General features: G+C 38.2%; 1 protein-coding gene across 1 annotated transcript in view; it reads left to right on the top strand.

Annotated features, from left to right (window-relative positions):
* LOC122810733 (latent-transforming growth factor beta-binding protein 2-like) overlaps window positions 1–19,448 on the top strand; it is a 497,165-nt gene that overhangs the window by 310,298 nt on the left and 167,419 nt on the right. Inside the window, exon 5 of the mRNA XM_044082296.1 lies at window positions 4,112–4,258. Coding sequence (XP_043938231.1) covers window positions 4,112–4,258 — 147 coding nt within the window. The remainder of the gene's footprint in view (window positions 1–4,111; window positions 4,259–19,448) is intronic.

The raw sequence follows: 19,448 nt of genomic DNA, 5'->3' as shown, positions 1-19,448 counted from the left end.
CATTTATTTTGCTCAAAAATGTTCCTACTTCAACAGTAGCAAGTTGGGGTTATTTCCTGTGTCCAAAAGTCAGATATTTCTAGTAAAATTTTATTTGAATTGGTTACTAATTCTCTTAAAGCAGATTTTGCAACAGGTCCAGATGGCCTAAATGTAGTTTTTCTGAATGGTATTGTGAGTAATTTGACATTCTATTTTTTGGAATTTTTCCAACTGCAGTGGAGTCTGGGTTTGTGCCAAATTTCAGTAAAGAGGCTATAGTCATTCCTCTTCCCATTGGGCAATCTCAATTGACAGACAGGAATTTAAGACCTATTAGTCTAATATCAGTTTTAGGGGAATATGTTTTGAATTCCTGGTCTGCTGTCTCCTACAGGTAATATTAGTCAATACATAAGGTCAGTAAGAGATATCAATATGTGAGTCCCTCAGGGATTCATACTGGGGCCATTGCTGTTTGGTCTATCAATGGCAGAATTTTCAGTTTGTAAAACTATCTGGTAAAGTAAATTTGCAGATGTCTCACACGTATGGGCATTATCAATAATGTCCTAAAACTTCAACAGTATTTGGATAAGATATATATATATATATATATATATATATATATATATATATATATATATATATACACATATCAATGGTTGGCAAATGTAGGTATGCACTTTAATGTTGCTGTCCATATACTTTGGCTTCATTTACTACAGTTAGAGATTTTGGTTATAATTTTCTACAGCTAAAGAAGTTGGAAAGATTCTTAAAGTCAGTAAAACCTTCCAGTTATGGAAAAAAAGATCAACATATCTTTCCTTGTACTCTTTTGGATATAGATTACTTAGTGGTGACATAATCATGGTGTTGAAAGCATTAAGGAATAAAACATTGGTTGTATCATTGGGTATTTCTTTTTTCAAACATAATCTTAAAAGTAGGAATAATTTCTTTGCTGAATTTTTGAATGTTAACACCACAGTAAAGAACTCATACTTTCATTACAGATGTTGGAGGCTATGGAATTCATTAAGTCTGAGCAAGAAGCTGGTAGTGCAAACCACTTTAAGCTATCATTCGATAAATGGTATAGGGATTATGTCTATGATCCAGGTTTGAACTTAGGCAAGGTCTTAAATGGGTCATCTGGTCGCTGGGTTAGAACTAAATTATTTTGAACACTGAAGTTGCCGCATAACCTAACTACAAGCCTAAGTGTTTTCCGTATAGTAAAAGTCTGCAATAAAACAAAATAAAATAAGATAAAAACAAAATAAAAGGTTGATGTGCATACCTTAAACAAACCTAACAGAATCTTAAGTGTTATAGAATTTGAACTTCAGGAGAAAAAAGTACAAATGCATTATTTAATCATAAAGAATTATAATTTCTCCAAAATAATGGCAGGAATAAAATGGATCTAGTGTGAGTAACTGAATGTTATTACATTAGAGATATTTTTAGTCAAATACAAAATCATGAATCTTTTAAAAATGTTTTGAGATACATGTCCACCAACACACAAATGCATAGTTCATGTGGTGTGGTCTGCTTCAGCATCTGCCTCTAAATATAATTAACTCTTGGGGTTGCTGTTCAGGAGTTCTTTGAATCACCCATCGCAATGACCATCCTGAGTTCAGAGTCTTGACTTGCTTAATCAGAACCACAAATTGTACATGCAGTTTTTGGATGATCATCCTTGGATATAAAAACTTAAGAAGCTAGGCATGTAATGCTTGGACTATAGAAGTCTGAGAGAAGTATAATAATAGTCCTCAAGGCAAATAAGGACAGACTGCATGTATTAAATTTGGTCTATTTCTTATTATTGAATTGACAATTCACCGAACCTCAGTTAAGCAAACATACATAACTGAAAACTCACTTGTAAAAAACATAGTACTCCAAGTTGTTTTTATCAAGGTGAGTACTCTGTTGCTGGAAGTGCGAGATGTAAAAGTGCATAGCCTTTATGTGACTTGTGGTATACTGTCCGAGTCTAGAGACATGATGGTTTTTGTACCATTCGTAGCTTTGAAATGGAGATCACACCAGTAAGGGTAGGGAAATGTATCCTTGCTGCCACTGAAGTGTGATCTCAGAGCTGGTATATATAATTTGCAGGGGGTGCGGGGGGTGCATGGGGGCTGCTCCCCTGCAAAAATGTTGTAGAATGTGTGTGGTTTTTTTTAATTTATGGTTTCATTGCTCGTTGTTTTGGGTATCTGTAATTCAGAGTACTGTGTTTTCATACAAGTGATTTTTTCAGTTGTGTAAGTTTGCTTAACTGCAGTTCCGTAAACTGTCAATTCGATAATAAGAAGTAGATCCATTGAATTACATCAGACTGAGCATTCAATATGAAGAAATATATAGCACTTCATTAGAATGGGTAACGGTACTGAAAAAAGGAAACAAATTATAATGAAAGCATTGTTTTGAATAGCAATAACTTACTTGGAAGTATAAAGGCTGTTAGAATAGTTATCAAGCTAAAGGTATCCTTTGATGACTGCATTATTTGTTAAGTGGTATAACAGCAGGGTATTAGGAGTTTTCAGAAAACCTAAGTCCTGAATTTATAACGCATCACACCTCCATCCAGAAGTCATCCATCTCTCTTCTCAGTATGAATTTCTGTTTATCAGACACTGCATCAGTCTTTCTTATACTAAAATGTATGTGCTTTCTACAACAACATACCACATGATAGGGGTCTAGAGGCTGTTAAGCATTGGATAATGAGAGTGATCTTTACACTTTTGAATTGGAAGACCATTTTGAGTTAAAACTCACAAAAATGTATTTGTTTAACTTTGGGAATGATTTTTTTTTGCAGGTAAATGGTACAGTCATGAGGACAGCTATCATCCTCCTATATGCCTACCTGTTATCAGTTATTTTGAATATCCTTATACCTATAATCCGATAATGATCTGCTGTTTATCAGACTGACATGTGAAGTAGATATCTGATGACTGCTGGATGATTGATAAGGACAGTCATCCAGACTTGATTACATTTCATGAATATTTAAACAATTAGGTTTTGCCATAAAGTTTAAATTGAAAGCAAAACTATTCACCATTAATTTATTGGATGTCAATGTTATGAAAACTTTGAATGTTTCCCTGGTTGCTAAATTATATTGTAAGCCTTTCAACAGGAATTCATTATTCTTTTATAATAGTTGTTACCCACACCAAACAGTCAGAAGTATACGTAAGCCTCAGTACATGAGGATTTGGAAGAATCTGTAGAACTGAGAAGGTTAAAAAAACACTGGATGATCTTACCCATCACCTTTTACATCAGGATTATGGAAAAGATGACTTGGACATTATACAAAAGGAGGCAGAATTCATTCCTAGGGGACAACTGCTACAGTATGGCAAGGAATCAGTAGATAAAGGGCAGAAAGAGATCAGATTTACAACCACTTTTGGAAGCAATAGTTTATTTAAGAAAGATATTGAAGAAAAGCTGATCAGCTTTGCAAACTGACCTGGTTTTGACTTTATCCATTAACTACTGATGTATTTATACTTATGGAAGGACGAGGAATCTATCACAAATACTTGGATCTGACAAGATTACCATAAAATAAATCTTAGGGATTCCAAGAGAATAATGGTTGTGTAAGCTGTGACAAATGTATATGCTGCAATAAATTATTTATCTGTATACATTTCCCATACCTAATGCACCAGTGATTTTTAACATTAGACAAGATAGAACTTGTATATCACAAGCAGTGATACATCTTGGAGAGTGTTTCTGTGCATACCTCTCAACTGTCCGGAGTTTTACAGAATGTCCAGATTTTTGCTTCATATTTTTGGACTATTCCTCATAAAATGTATAGTTTTCTGTCAAATCCCCAAGGATTGAAGTTACTAAATAATGACATACATAGGACTAAAGAACATTATTCTAAAAGAACAACACATGCAGCAGTACACTTGCTTTATCATATTTCATTACTTTATCATATTTTCACACTGATAACTGTAGATGTCATGAAAAATCAGGGAAATAAAGGGTCTTTGAGCAATGCGTGGTAGTCAGTGTATATCACAGATCAACTCTTATGCTTCTATTTTCACTATCATTTCAGATAACGATGAATGTAGTGTCAAAAATACATGCCCAGACGATGCAAAATGTCACAACACCATTGGAAGTTATCAGTGCATGTGTGAACCTGGATTTCAGATTGTGTCAAGAGCATTAAGCCTCAGTAATACACAAAAAAGTTGTGTAGGTAAGTATAATTTAGAATTCGATTCTTAGTGTTATAACAGTTTAGTGAACAAAGGACGCCATTTATGTTGTTCATTTAAATGCTACAAACAATAGTCCATATATGTGGTTAGTATGTTACTGACGCATTCGAATGTGGATGCAGAGACCTGTAACTAGTACCTGTACCATGTACATGACATTGTCATCCCAGTATTGTAGTTAATAAGTCACGCAAACCAGTTTTGGCATAAACCAGAGTTCAAGCTATTTAAGTCAATGGATATTATTTAAAGAATCCTTATTACACTTTATGTAGTGTATGTTGGAATCTGCTAGATCACTGTTGTAGAACTAAAGCAATGTATTAATGTAACTAGTGACAAGATTCCACTTGTCCCCTCAAACTACATGATGTTTGAGAGCAGGTAAGAAAGAAGATTTATAAGGCCTTCTTGAAAGATTTATGTCCAAAGTTGCAAACTGGCTCTTGACTGAGCCTTTAAGGTGCATACAGTCTGTCCTATCTGAACTGAGACTCCCCCATTTGGTGTGCACTCATTATATACTGCTAAATATGGTAGTTGGGTTTACATGTCCCAACATATCTTTAACTTGCCATATTATGCCTGAGCTGTGTTGCCTAATTTTGACAAGGGTCTGGGTTTCCAACTATTTTTAATTGATACAGCAGTGTACCTGAGAAACATTCATAGATTCACAGGTAGGCACTATGCAATCATTCTTCAGTAGTTGATCAAACCTACTTTCAAGGGTAAGGGCTCATGGAACAGTGTCACAGATTATAGGCCTATAAACTTGTTACCTAATATGAGAAACATTATGAAAAGTATGGTTTTGTGTGTTCGGCTCAGTTAAATGAGAGATTTTGGAATAACATTATGTATCAGTTGCACAGTACAAATGTGTAATCAATTTCTGTAAAACAATATAATTTCGGCTTTTGAAAACCTTATCAAGGTTAATGCTGTCTAAACTGATATCACTTCTGCTTCCAAAATAATTGAATATACTAAATTAGTAACATATTTGTGTCTCTCCTTATCACTAACTGTGTGGGTAGTTCAGTGTTTGAGTAACAGAAGTCAATTAGTCTATTATGGGTCCTCATATGATGGTGGGCTACAGATAAATGGTTCCATAGGAATCTATATTGGGCCCTTACCTCTTCAGTTATATTATTTGATATTAATGTATGTCCTGACATCCTTTGTTTTTATAGAGATGACCTCAAATAAGGCACATTTCTTGCAAATGAAGATGATTGTAAAATTTTACAAACTTGCTGTGATAATCTAAGCCCCTGGACTAGTACTGATAACACAGTTTTTAGCACAAATAAAACTAAATATTTGTGTTTTGATAACCAATGGATTAGAGACTGCATATTCTCTAAAAATGAAGATACTGAGAGAGTTGCTACAATTAAAGATTCAAGTACTGTGGTATTCAGTAGCGTACTTTTTAATCACATTTAAAGCACAGTCGGGTAGTTTTGTTATGTACTTTATTAGAGAATTCCTGAACTCAAGGGATAAGGATATCTTAACAACAATTTATATGGTCCTGTTTAGGACAAATTTGAAGGATGTTAACCTTTTATTGTACTCATTTCAAAACAGTGACTACAGTAAACAAGAAAAAAATGCAACATGGATTTACAAAACTGATATGTTATTATTCCTCAATGAGCTATGAAGAGAGATTGTGGGCAGAATGAATAGTTAGTTATAGGCACACATAGAGAAACCTTACACAAGTTTATAATGCTTCAATGTATCCATGTTTTAGGGAATGTCTCTGGCTAACAAAGAACAAAAGAGCAGATTAACTAAGGTGAATATTTGAGAAGTATAAGAACAAGCAGTTGGTATTCGCAGAAAGTGGTATCTATTTGCAATTCATTCCCACCTTGGGGAGACTAAGAAGTTAGTTTCTTTCACAGTTGTATTAGATGGTTTACTTTGTGGAAGGTGCTATGCATATTAGACAGACAGCAAAGGCTTTTAGCCCATGTCTGATGCTAGATTGCATTGTGCCCTTATTTATTTAGTTATTTATTTATTTATTTATGTACATTTGTTAACAGGGTAAGTGGACTAGTCCAAGAATCCTTTCAAACCATGAACTGGGCCAAACATAGTGTAAAATGCAGTTATAACTAAATTATATAATACTCAATACATTATAAGAGGTAGACTACAATACAAAAGAAAAAATCAAGGTGCTCTCTCTCTCTCTCTCTCTCTATATATATATATATATATATATATATATATATATATATATATATATACATATATACATATATATAAATGCCGAAATGCCGGAATCTTGAGTTTTCAAATCATGAACCCAAAACATCGAGATTTCAGTATCTTGACATTTATAAGTGAGAGAAAAAAAGACAGACACTTAAAATAAAGTGTTTGCAGGGGGCAAGCCCCCCTGCACACCCCCACCCTCCCTACTTAAATATACCAACTCAAAGATTGCGCTACAGTGAAGAGAATGGCAATGCTCCTGTTGCACTTACTGTTCTGTTCATTTTAGCACGATCTCAGAGTTTATATATTTAAGTAGGGGGTTGTGGGGGGTGCATGGGTGCTTCCCACCTGCAAGCACTTTGTTTTAATTAATTTCTGCTTTTTTATTTTTAACTTTTAAATGTCGAGATACTGAAATCTCAATGTTTTTGGTACCTGATTTAAAAATTCGAGATTCCAGTGGACCCATAAAAACTGCCAGCACAGCTGATGGAGAATCAGCTGATCAAAAGTGCCAGCAGTTGTACCATGCAAGAGCAAGGTACATTCGGCGTTGGGAAATTTGTTCTTTCCCCACTGTAGTGGGATCTCAGAGTTGCACTATATAATTAGCAGGAGTGTGAGGTGCAGTCTACGGCAAAAAAGATTTGTTGTTTTGTGTTTAGTTTTTTGATTTGCTGCTGATTAATACATTGTGGTCGATCTGGTGACATTTGACAGATTAAAGTTTTGACCAATTATCAGACTTTTTTATGCATATATAGCTATAGATACACATAAACAAACACACACACACACACACACACACACACACACACACACACACACACACACACACACACACACACACACACACACACATGAAGCATTTATAATTTGCTAGCAGACAGAAATGTGTAGTGAATGAAATACAATCATGAAATACAATAAATATTCAAAATGAAGATAATATATTTGGAAAAAAGTAGAGAAATAAGCCAAATGTAGCAGCATCCACATGGAGAGATATAGAGTGAGATATAAGGTAGGTAGAGCTATTTAGCATAACACTCGAAGTTATCTTCCTAAGACGAAGGTTGATAAACAGTGGTAATGTAAAGAATGAGATGAATGGATTAGTAATATCAAGAAAGTGTAGAAATAAAGAGTGCCAAGAATAAAAATGAAGGTAGAAAGTGCAAATGTTAATGGAGCACAGAGAAGAAAGGTGCGTAAGAAGGAAAGTGTAAAAGGAAAGAAAGAATGTGTGGTGAGCAAAGAGAAAAAGAAGTGTGGGAAAGGAAACACAGCATTAGTATAACTAGTAAACTGGTATGGTAGGGCAGATTGATGACTTTAGAGTACTTAATTTAATATTTAGTTGCATAGCGTTTGTCTGATTTTTCTCAGAGAAGTTGACTTAACATTTCTTTTGAATTCTGCGGTAGCTGATTTTTATTATTCTTTTCTTTTAGAATTCTTTGTTTGGAGGTAAAATTGATTCCTTAAATGAGTCTGCCATTGCAGATTTGCTAAAGCACAGGTATCTTATGCAGTGTACAAAATGCTATGCATATATAAAGGTAACACCTGATAGCTCTGGTGATCTGTGCTCCTCATGTCAGAAGTTGGATGATTTACTTACAATTAGCAATAGTAAATCTAAATGTAATGGTAATGATTGTACTTGTATAATTTGAAGAATAGTGCCTGGGACTAAAATTTACCAGAATCAGACTGTAATAAAATTGATTCTGCAATATTAATAAGGAAATGATTTACAACATGTGTTCAGGAACAACAATGGCTTAAGATTGTAAGAAGCCTGCCAGGGAAAGAAATGACTGTTATGCTTCATATCAAGTTTTACCACCATCAATGTGTAGTGATCATGGGGTCATAAAGGTTAAATTGCTGCTAGATAATGCTGCCAAACTGGTCTAAACCAATGCACAAAGGAGTAATAGACTGTATGTAAGCAAAACAGTCACCATATAAAGCTAATCTGAGTGATGATTTATGATTTAACTAGAAAAAATGTGGCAAGTTTTGAAAGATAATATAAAAAAAAAAAAGTTTACCATCAGGGTATAGTCATTCTGTACTGAAGCTGTGTTAATAATTTGTAACAGGACATGGGACTGCCATGTAAAATGATCCCTCAGAGGAAGTGTGTGTATTGAATAGGGATACACAGATGAATTGTAGGAATGAACACAGGGAAACTCCTGCATGTACATCAGAGGAGGACATGTCAGTGGAAGATGGTAGCAGCAGGAACACCAAACACATATCTATGTACTACAGTATGAACTGTACAGTGAAAAGGTGGTGTCTGTGAATGACACACATGGTGACATAACAATGGGGAAGATGTGTGTATGAGATAAGCATCCTTACATGAATAATGCAAAACACATCTATTTGGCATACAATTGAGGTAGGGTGCATATTGGGAAGCTGTGCAAACTGATTTACCTGAATATGAGTGTACTCTCAGCAGAAGTCTCCAGCATGGTGGCCACATGTAAGGGATCATGGCAAACATTACAAGAACCAACCACAATCATGGACAATATCTGAATAATACCACCATTAATCCCATACCTCTGACATAACATATGTGATGTGGAGTGATAACAGATAAGGCTGCACACACACTGGACAACTAGCATGATACATCCACAGTCTATGAGGGTAACCACTCACACTGTCCTGGTACTGAAATATCTGTGGGAGATGTTAGGAGAGACACTGCTATACCAGCATGTGACAGTATGGGCACTACAGGCTAGTTGCCTTGTGTACATAGCATATGTCAATGGCACAATTTAAACTGTCACAAATGATATATATGCTATTAACATTGACAAACACCTGGGTATGCAGTGTGTGCATAAGGTGAGCAGGTAGCACATATGCATCTGATGTCACAACTTGATTGTTCTTCCACACCATTAGACAGTCATGTATATGCCACAGAAAGAATACCCAGGTATGGGCAATAAGCTGTGTGATAGTGCACTGTGACAAAGGTGATACACTTCAGTTACACAGCACTGGAACATGTGTAGGGAGGTGCATGGGGAAGGGTGCATTGCACTCAGTTATTGGTGTGATGAAGGCTGGGAACCATGACTTTAGTAAGCCCTTTGATGTGCATGTCCTTTACATACTTAGTACTTGTGTTACAGTCAAGGGACTAGTCAGCACTGTGACCACATGCTAGTGGATGTACCACTTACCTTGCACCCCAGGACACAGGTCGCATACCTATTGGTCTGATTATAGGGTGTGATGTCTACATTATACTTGGGTGTTGTGTCTGTTTCCTAATGCAACACATTCCTCCTTGTGTCTCGTCAACATAGGTGTTGTCATGGTTGTGGCAGCAGTCTCTAGTATGTGTTGATACTGTGTGTATTATACTAATATCACAGTTGTAGTCCATGATTGCCCACAAGCTGTAGTTCTTTAGGCAGCTGTTTGGACACAGCATGTGTATGTCATCTGTGATGTCCATCACTTAACTAAGGGGCCTAGCAGATACCCCTGATGTACTGACACATCACTGGAGCTGAGATATATATCACATCACACATTTCAACATAGTGAGATGCCATGTATGTCATACACTGGTCTAACAATTTGGTGATGTAGCTGTTTATGAGCACATATGATAGTGCTGATTAAATACCACAGTGCAACTTTTTGTCAAATGCCTTCACCTATTCAAGTTCCGCAAGATGACACTGTTGTCATCATGCATGCCCTCAATGATCTCCATACCTCTCAATCTCTTAGACCAAGAAATCTGGACAAAGCCATAAATAAAAGTGTGACAAAGACTCAAAAATAGGGACAATTTTTAAATATTACTCTTACAAACTTAGAATGTTGATAGAATAACAGGTTTTGGATTAATATGACTTTTCTGAAGGGTATGAAGTCTGAATCTCAAATGTTTGTAGTTATTTTCTAACTTCAAGCTTTAATGATTTAGCACTAATTTTCCAGAAAACCACACTTTTATGAAAAAGGGACTAAAAATATGAGGCTAAAATCTGGGCATTCTGTGAAAATCTGTACAGCTGAGAGGTATGACTGACCTCTTTGAGGACATCTATTAGATGTAAAAGACCTGATGTAGCAGTAACAAATCACACAGGTCTATTGCATACACCTGGAATATTACTAGTATACATGTAGAGAAGGTCCATGATGAGATGTTGGTCTACCTCATAGTCAAGGAGAGTCAGGATGTCTCAATGATGCTTGCATCAGGTGCTGTCCCCCCAACAAAGGTGGATGCATGTTGATGTACACCCTTGTATAGGAACATAGGCCATGTGGAGGGTGTATTGAACTGTGTATTTTACCGTATCAGGAAATTGTATATGCTGGGTCACTCCATAGCTGATCTGTGATGATGTCACAGCACATTGATTCCAAGTGATAGGCTTGGAGGAAGGTAAGACAGTGCATACTGCCTATTGTGATCTGGCCTAGGCTTTTAACACAATCACGCATGCAGGTATCATTGAGTAAACCTACAAGCTGGGGATTAAACCTTACATCAGTTGATGGGTAAACAATTTGCTCACTGACAGAACACATCATAGTTGGTGAATCAACCTGTACCAGTAGAGTTGTCACCACTAGCAAACACCAAGGATCTGTACATGGCCCTACACCATCTGAACTGTATTTCTTGACAGTTCAGGCTAGTGTATATGGCCTTTGGCTTACCAAGTTTTCTGATTCTTGCATATTGTGTGCAATCACTGAGTCCACCAATGGTGACAACATAGGACTAACACACATACCTAAAAGGTGCAAAGGCACACAGTCTACAAATGCATGCAGAAATGTATGCTTGCAATGTTGTCCATCTGAAAAGTGTAGTTCCATGTTAATCACCACATTGACAACAGTTCTGCTATGCAGAAACCCATTGATGCAAGCACTGCTAACACATTTAAAGTAGCAATCTGAACTTTGACCACCAAATGTCCAAACTGCTATTGAAATCCTGTGTTGTGCACATCAATAGTTATGTCATCATACTGACACCTTAGGATTGTATGACAGCACTGTAGCCAAACCACATTAGAGCAATAATAGAGTATAATCTTCTGTACATGTTCATCACCAGACACATGTAGCCACAGGAGAGACCACAGGGCTTTCTCAGCAAGATAACACAGGGCCTATATGCCATGCCATGATGTATCCAGATAGATTAAAAGCCATATCACTGTAAACTTTATTGTATAGGATGATGTGACCTCTGGCTAGCTCCCAGGGAAGTCTCTGACTCTGCTCTGATGGGAGTACTGCATATCCAAAAATGTTATATAGCTGATGACATCAGCAGTGTCTATTGGGGACAAGATAGCAATGCCCCACATGCTTGTGTAAAATGATCGCTGCAATATCAAGCAACAGCTCTCTCTCTCTCTCTCTCTCACACACACACACACACACACACACACACACACACACACACACACACACACACACACACACACACACACACACACGCACACACACACACACACACACACACACACACACACACACACACACACACACACACAGTTGACTGAAGTGAAATAGAACCCCTACCTATTTAAGAACACAGACTACTGAACACAGAACTTAACACAAGCATCACATCTCAAGTCTGATTTGTAGTTTGTCACACAACACTTTATAGCTGATGACATTAGCAGTGTCTGTCAAGGAGAATATGGTAATAGCAGTGTTCACATGCTGGTATAAAAAGCTCTCTGTAATGTCAAGAAACAGTTCTCACATACAAACATCTCCTCCAGTTGAATACAGTGAAAATTGAACCCCTACCTATCTAAGAACACAAACTACAGAATGCAATACTTTACACAAGCACCACAGCACAAGTCTGGTTTATACAGGAGTGCAGGTGAACTTGTAGGAGATGACATCAGCAGGTCATGTGGGAGACAAGAGTGTGGCAGGACTGCATGAAATGGATGTGTAGACGTGCAAGTATCAAAATACTAGAAATCCATGCCACTGGAGAACTAACTGTCAGAAGCACACTTCTGCTCTTCGGTCTAGACACACACACTCGACTGTAGTGAAAACAGAACCCCTATCTATAGGTTCATAGGTGTGTACTAGGCTAATGACCCTGGAGCCTTTACAAGCCTAGCCCATAGAAGTGCCCTGGCATTGTGCCACCTGATGTTAGTTTCCAGTGCATCTATCAAATAGAGCCACTGGAGTGATTCCCCGGGTGAACTTTCTATTTCCCATCCACTCATCAAGATTTCTCTTGAAGAGGGCCAGTGAGGTGCTCTGCTTGACATGTATGGGGAGTCTATTCCAGACCATAGGCAGTCTCTGGGTTATGAACCTGTCCCTCCAGCATATCCTGTTGATTGTGGCAATGAGGTTGAGGTCTCTGTAGTGTGTGGTGTGGAGGTATTGGGATTTTTTTAGATGTAGCATTTCTAGCAGAGCTGGGTCAGACATGGCTTTGTAAGTCAAGCAGAGGTTGCCTCTTAGTAGACAATATGAGACAGAGAATAGCTGGAGTTTTTTTTGTGTCTCTCCATGGAGGACACATGTTTAAGGCCTAGAATCCTCTTCGTGAGGTACTTTTGTGGACTCTCCAGCTGTTGCAGGTGTCTAGTGAGGTACATGCCAAATGGAGCATTATATTCTATGATTGGTCTAATAAGGGAAGAGTAGAGAGAAATGATGACCTCTTTCTTCCTGGATGCAAAACCGTTGGTAATGAGATGTGCCACATAGAAGGACTTTCTGACCATGGTCGAAGGAGAGGTTTCTGGCAACCTGTGTCCCCAGATCTCTTATAACACCTTCACTATACATGGAGCTCCCATCAATGTGGTAATTAGTGGGAACTGAGTTTTTCCCAAAGGTGATGATGATGCATTTTTTGGCATTAAGCTTAAGGCCATAGTTTTGACACCAGTCATTGGTCTCAGTGAGGTCTTTCTGTAGGATGTCTGCATTATTTGGGGAGTTAATAATGGCTCTCAGCTTGCAGTCATCTGTGAACTTGGTCAGCCAGAGTTCCTCTGTGTTGGCCAGGACTTCTGAGAAGTAGATGCCAAAGAGGAGAGGACCCAGGACCGATCTCTGTGGGACTACACTCATGACTGGTCAGCAGTCTAACTTGGAGTCTGCTACTTTCACACTGTGAGTTCAATCTGTGAGCCAATTTGCAATCCACCTAATTATATAGGGGTTTATGCCTAGTTTGGTGAGTTTATCAATAATTCCTGAGTAAGGAATGGTATCAAAGGCCTTGACCTCTTCTACTCTCCACTGCCTGTCAGTCCCCCTGTCCTCTACTCCTCTATCTGTCTCTATCCATACCATTCATACCACTCTGTCATATTCTACCATACTATTCCTATCTCTCTATCTTTCCCTACCTCTACTAAAGCACTGTAAGCTGTCCCAATGTCTCATTTGCAGTTGTCTGCCTCTTGCCCCTCCCACATTTACCTACTCTTCCCCTATTGCCCTCCCCTTCCCTCCTTACTCCTCAGAACTCCCATAAATACCCTGGGTTTAGTGGGGCACCATCTTTAGGACTTGGGATAAACCCTGGCTGCTGTCTGCTCCTGGCCCAGCGTCTAACCTCTGTGTTACCCAACTCATCCTGTGCTTCCAGTGCTAGTCAGCAGGAAGCTAAAGAACCCTCTCCAAATACCAGCGGGTCACCTCATGGCATAATTACCCTACAATCCCTCTTTCACGGAAACCAGTAAAGTATGTCTGCTGAATAATTCCTACAAGAAAGACTTTCTATTTATTGTACCTCTAGCACAAGTGTTAAAGCCAGTCCTAAGCTAGGACAGCCAGCAGCCTATACTCCCCTCTCTTCTGTATCTTCACTACCTCTCTCCTCCTACCTGCATAGATACCCCTCTTGTCTTACACACACTGTTCCTTGCTGTCTACCAACTTACTCCCTCTCATACAAGCCTACAATACTTGAGCTGTCCACTAGGTGGCACGCTTATTCCAGCCATAATCTCCTCTTACCCTTTTCTCATGACCAGCTACTTACCCAATTTCTTCAGCTCAGTAGTTCCCGAAGTGCTATTTAGTCCTCTCTTTTTTTCCTCCACTTCTACTGTCCACAGACACCTTTCTAGCCTTTATACTATTCCAGCCTACCACCTGGAATTAGTCTAGCTGATTGTTTTTCGCTAACTGCTTCATTATCTGTTTCTACCCACTCTGTTTGCCCTGCGGGCTCACTCTGCTCCCCTCTCTACCCCCAATTCCCACCCACCCCAGGGGTCCTACCCTTATACTTACTAAACCACACATCTTTCTCTTGCCATTACTCTCACCACACCTCTTCCTCTTTCCATTACTCTCTAAACACACCTCTTGCTCTTACCATTAATCTTCAAACACACTCTTCCTCCTACCTTTACTCTCCTAAAGTGCTCCAATTAACCAATTTCTTTCATATCTAACCACTCACCTCTCCCCTTGTAATCATACCACACCCTTCTCCCTTCTTTCATCCCCACCCTTTTTTACCTCTATATTCTACCAACAGATAATCTATACTTATTCATACAATGTTTAAACCACCCACCCCATCTAATATCCTACTCTTATTCACACTCTCACCACTAACTCCTTTAATCTTCACCCATGCACTCATCTCCTTTGAACACCCACTATGTCCATATTTAAACTACCCTAATAAGGAAACTAACTCTCCAATCCCTCCTCTCCTTTTTCTCCATGCTAATATAACATCTTCACCTAACTACACACTTCCTAAGTATCATAGAACACTACACATAAAATACAACAATCTATATCCCAGGAAAGGCCTACTTCTACACAGCAATTTCTCTAACCCAAACTATCTAAGTCCACTACTCTCATTAATGGATGGTGACATCCACCCTAACTCAGGCCCAACAACTACTCCTACCTCTTTCCATAACCACAAACAATCACCTACTCATGCCCTCTCTAAACCCTCTAACTCCCTCTTAATAGCTCATCTTAACAAACATAGCATTAACAATAAAGTAACTCAACTCCAACCTCTGACTGAAGTCTACTCATTTGATATTCTCTGTTTAACAGAAACATGATTAAAACCTGTAACCAAAGACAATGAAATCATCCCACCTGGATATAACATCCTGAGACTAGACAGAGTAACCAAGAAAGGCAGTGGGGTTGCTATTCTATATAAATCTAGCTTAGAATTAACCACTTACGACTGTAAACTACCCATAGACTCCAATGCAGAAATTCTTATCTCCAAGCTTCATCTTAACAATGCCAAATCCATCTATGTTATCTGTATGTATCTACCACCTGGTAACAACACTGCCATCATGGAAAATATACTTTGTTGGCTTTCCCAACACCTGCTCCAAGAAACCATAATCCTAGGTGACACAAACATTGATTAGAACTGCCACTGTAGCAGTCTCCCCACAACCCATATTAACCTATATGGGTATTCTCAAACCATTACCTCCCCCACCAGGATAAATAAATCTAACAAGAAAGAAACCTTATTAGACTGGATTCTCATAAGCCATCATCCTCATATTTATGAATCTGGAACTCTCCCTGATGATTTAAGTGACCACTTACTTACCAACATCATCAGACATAAAACCAATACTCCCATTCTAGCATTTAACGTCTGTTAAAAACATCAGATCTAAAAAGAACTTTAACCCTGAACTATTCCAAATGGAACTAAGAGCTTGCAATGGTCTCCCTTACAACACCTCTCTTTAGATGAAGCCATTAATTACTTTAACTCTAACTTCCTTGCCATCCTCAACCACCATGCTCTAACCTGATTAATTAGAATTAAAACCAGCTTTGCACCATGGCTGTCAAAAGAAACCAAACACAAAATAAATCTTAGAAATACAATTTGGGCAAAATGGAGAAAGACTAAAAACCCTGTAGATCAACAAACCTTTAGACAGCTAAGAAATGATACCAAGAAAGCTATAATTTCCGATAAAATAAACTACTACCTACAATCTCAACAAGCTAATCAAAACAACCCACAAACATTTTGGACTAGCATTAACCAGCTACTCCATCCAGGTCAATCTACTACTCCAAACCCTCAAAATACTGACCACAAAAATCCAATGCATACAGCCAATGCTTTCAATACCTTTTTTACTAATGATATCCAAACAATAGCTAGTCAACTATCACCTAATAACTTTACTCTACCTTCCTATAAATCAACCTCACCTCCTCCTTTTCATATTCAACCTGTCCCAACAATGTATATTCTAACCCTACTACAGAAACTAAAACCATGCTCTCCCTCAGCGGACCAACTACCTGCTAAATTCCTACAACAATCAGCCAAAGCTATTGCTTATTCCATTTTCATTCTGATCAATAGAACTATTACTGAAAGTCATATCCCTAGCTTATGGAAAATTTCCCATATTATCCCCCTCCATAAAGATGGACAATCCACTGAACTTTCCAACTACCACCCTATTGCCCTTCTCTCTCCTTTGGCAAAGATCCTGGAGAAATGCATTCATAGACAATTACTTGACCATCTAACCCAAAATAATTTACTTTCCAACTGTCAACATGGATTCAGACCTTCACACAGCACTACCACTGCTCTCCTTTCCTTCACAGACTATATCAATAAAAAACACAACCTTAACAAGCTCTCTTCAGCATTATTTATTGACCCGTCTAAGGCTTTTGACATGGTAAATCACCAGATTCTCATCAAAATACTTAAATCCCTATCACCAGATACATCTTCCATAAAGTGGTTCCAGTCCTACCTGGATAAAAGACAACAGGCCGTACTATGGCAGAAGTCTCTATCTACCCTCTTGACCTTCATCTTGCTATCCCCCAAGCCACATGCATACAATATGTTGATGACTCCACACTGATATGCTCAGCCACTTCCTCCTCTGAAATTCACTCTCTTATCCAACAAGTATTTAACACAGTTGAGCAATGGTTTATACATAGGTGCCTTCTCCTAAACTCCAAAAAGACCAAACTCCTTCTCTTCTCTCCTACTCAAAAGTCCTCTCCTCTTGATTTCTCAGTTATCACTACCAATAAAGCTATTATATCACCAGACCCAACCACCAAACTATTGGCTATCACTATTGACAACAATCTGAACTTTGATATCCAAATTAATAATACTATAACTGTCAACAAAAAAACTTGACTCTCTCTATGGGATTAAAACCTTCCTTTTACCTACAGCTAAATGCACTATAGCTCATACTCATCTAATCTCTACACTTCTTTATGCATCACCCATTTTTACTAAGCTATCTAAAAATAACCTTAGCAAATTGGAAATGTCCTACAATAACATTGCCAGATTTGCTACAGGCAACCCACTTAGAATCCACCATTGCATTTATATAAAGCTGCTGGGATGGCTGGAGCTACAATTAAATTCCATCAACTATCTATAGATTACAACACTCTTTATAAACCATCCAAAACTCATATTCTATCCACACTCATCACCCCCTACAAAAATCTGAAATCATTAAGGTCTTCTCACAAACTTCTAGTACTTACCTCTAAACCAAACAACAAGGCTGGCGACTCCCTCTTCTCTAATAAAAAGCCTGGAATCTCCTCCCTAATGAACTTTCCTCACTTCCCTCACTATCACTCTTCAAAAATAAATTGAAAGTGTTCCTCAGAACACACTGGTTATGCCCCTGTACTAACCCTGACTAGTTATGTGTCTCTACATACTTTGCTCTACCTACCCTTTCTACTCATAAACTGTGATTCCTTCCTTTTGACCACAATTCTATCTCCCTCTAGAACACCACATAGTGTACCAGTATGCTATATAATGCCTGCACTCAGCACTGACGAATTTACTGTGTTAACCTGTAATATGCATTGTAATTATGAGTTTTTTTTAATGTTACCTATTTGTTATTGTTGTTTTTCATTGTTCAGTCTTGGAGCTTATCTCCCTGGGCCTCTACTGAAAATGGACATGTATCCAGTTAGACTAGCCTGGTAAACAAATGTAAAATAAATAATAAATAATAAATAGGTAGGCTGTATGAATTGCCTTATCCTCATCCACAGCTCTGGTCACTGACTCACAGAAGTCAAGCAGGTTGTGCAGGCATGATCACAAAACCATATTGAGTGGGATCTAATGTTTGGAGATTCCCTATATCCTTGTTAATTAGGTCCATGATGATGTGCTCCATAGCCTTACATATCAGACTCATCAGGTTAATGGGGCAATAATTTCCAGGGTCTGTAGTTGCTCCTCCTTTATGGAGAGGGATGACTGTGTAGAAGTGCTCCATTTGGTAGGGACAAAGCCTGAGGTGAGGCTGTGAGTGAACAGAGCACACAGATGTGGTGCCAGTTCACTTTGTAATTCATATAGAACACAGCCAGGGATATTGTTGGGTCCCATGTAAGCTGTATACTTGGCATGGACAATGCAGCTTTAACCTTTGCTGCAGTAATGCTGGGTACCTGACATTCTTCTGGTATCGAGATTGGTCCTGTAGGGGGGAGAGAGGAGTAAAGTTGGCACTGATTCTGTCGGCCAGTATGTTGTCATTATCTGTTGGCTCAGTACAGGAGGTACCATTGTGCAGTAACTCAGAGCAAATCTAGGTATTGCTGTGGAAATTCTTGCTATAACTAAAGAAGGCTTTGTTGTTGTTTTTAGTGTCTGCCACAATTCTGCCTTCATAGCTGGCTATGGAGGTTTTGATGAGAGAGCTCAACTTTTTGTTGAGACTGATAAGGGAATATTTCCAGTCTTGGGACTTCACCATTTTCTGCAACAGTTTCTTCCTTCTGTTGCAGAGTTTATTAATAGCAGAGGACCACCAGATTGGCTTCCTTTTTTGGAGT

Source organism: Protopterus annectens, chromosome 9.part0 (assembly GCF_019279795.1).
Source record: "Protopterus annectens isolate FY-2018-M chromosome 9.part0, PAN1.0, whole genome shotgun sequence".
In the NCBI taxonomy this organism is placed as follows: domain Eukaryota; kingdom Metazoa; phylum Chordata; order Ceratodontiformes; family Protopteridae; genus Protopterus; species Protopterus annectens.
Note: the sequence above shows the minus strand (reverse complement) of the source record. Positions and strands in the feature narration are given on the sequence as shown.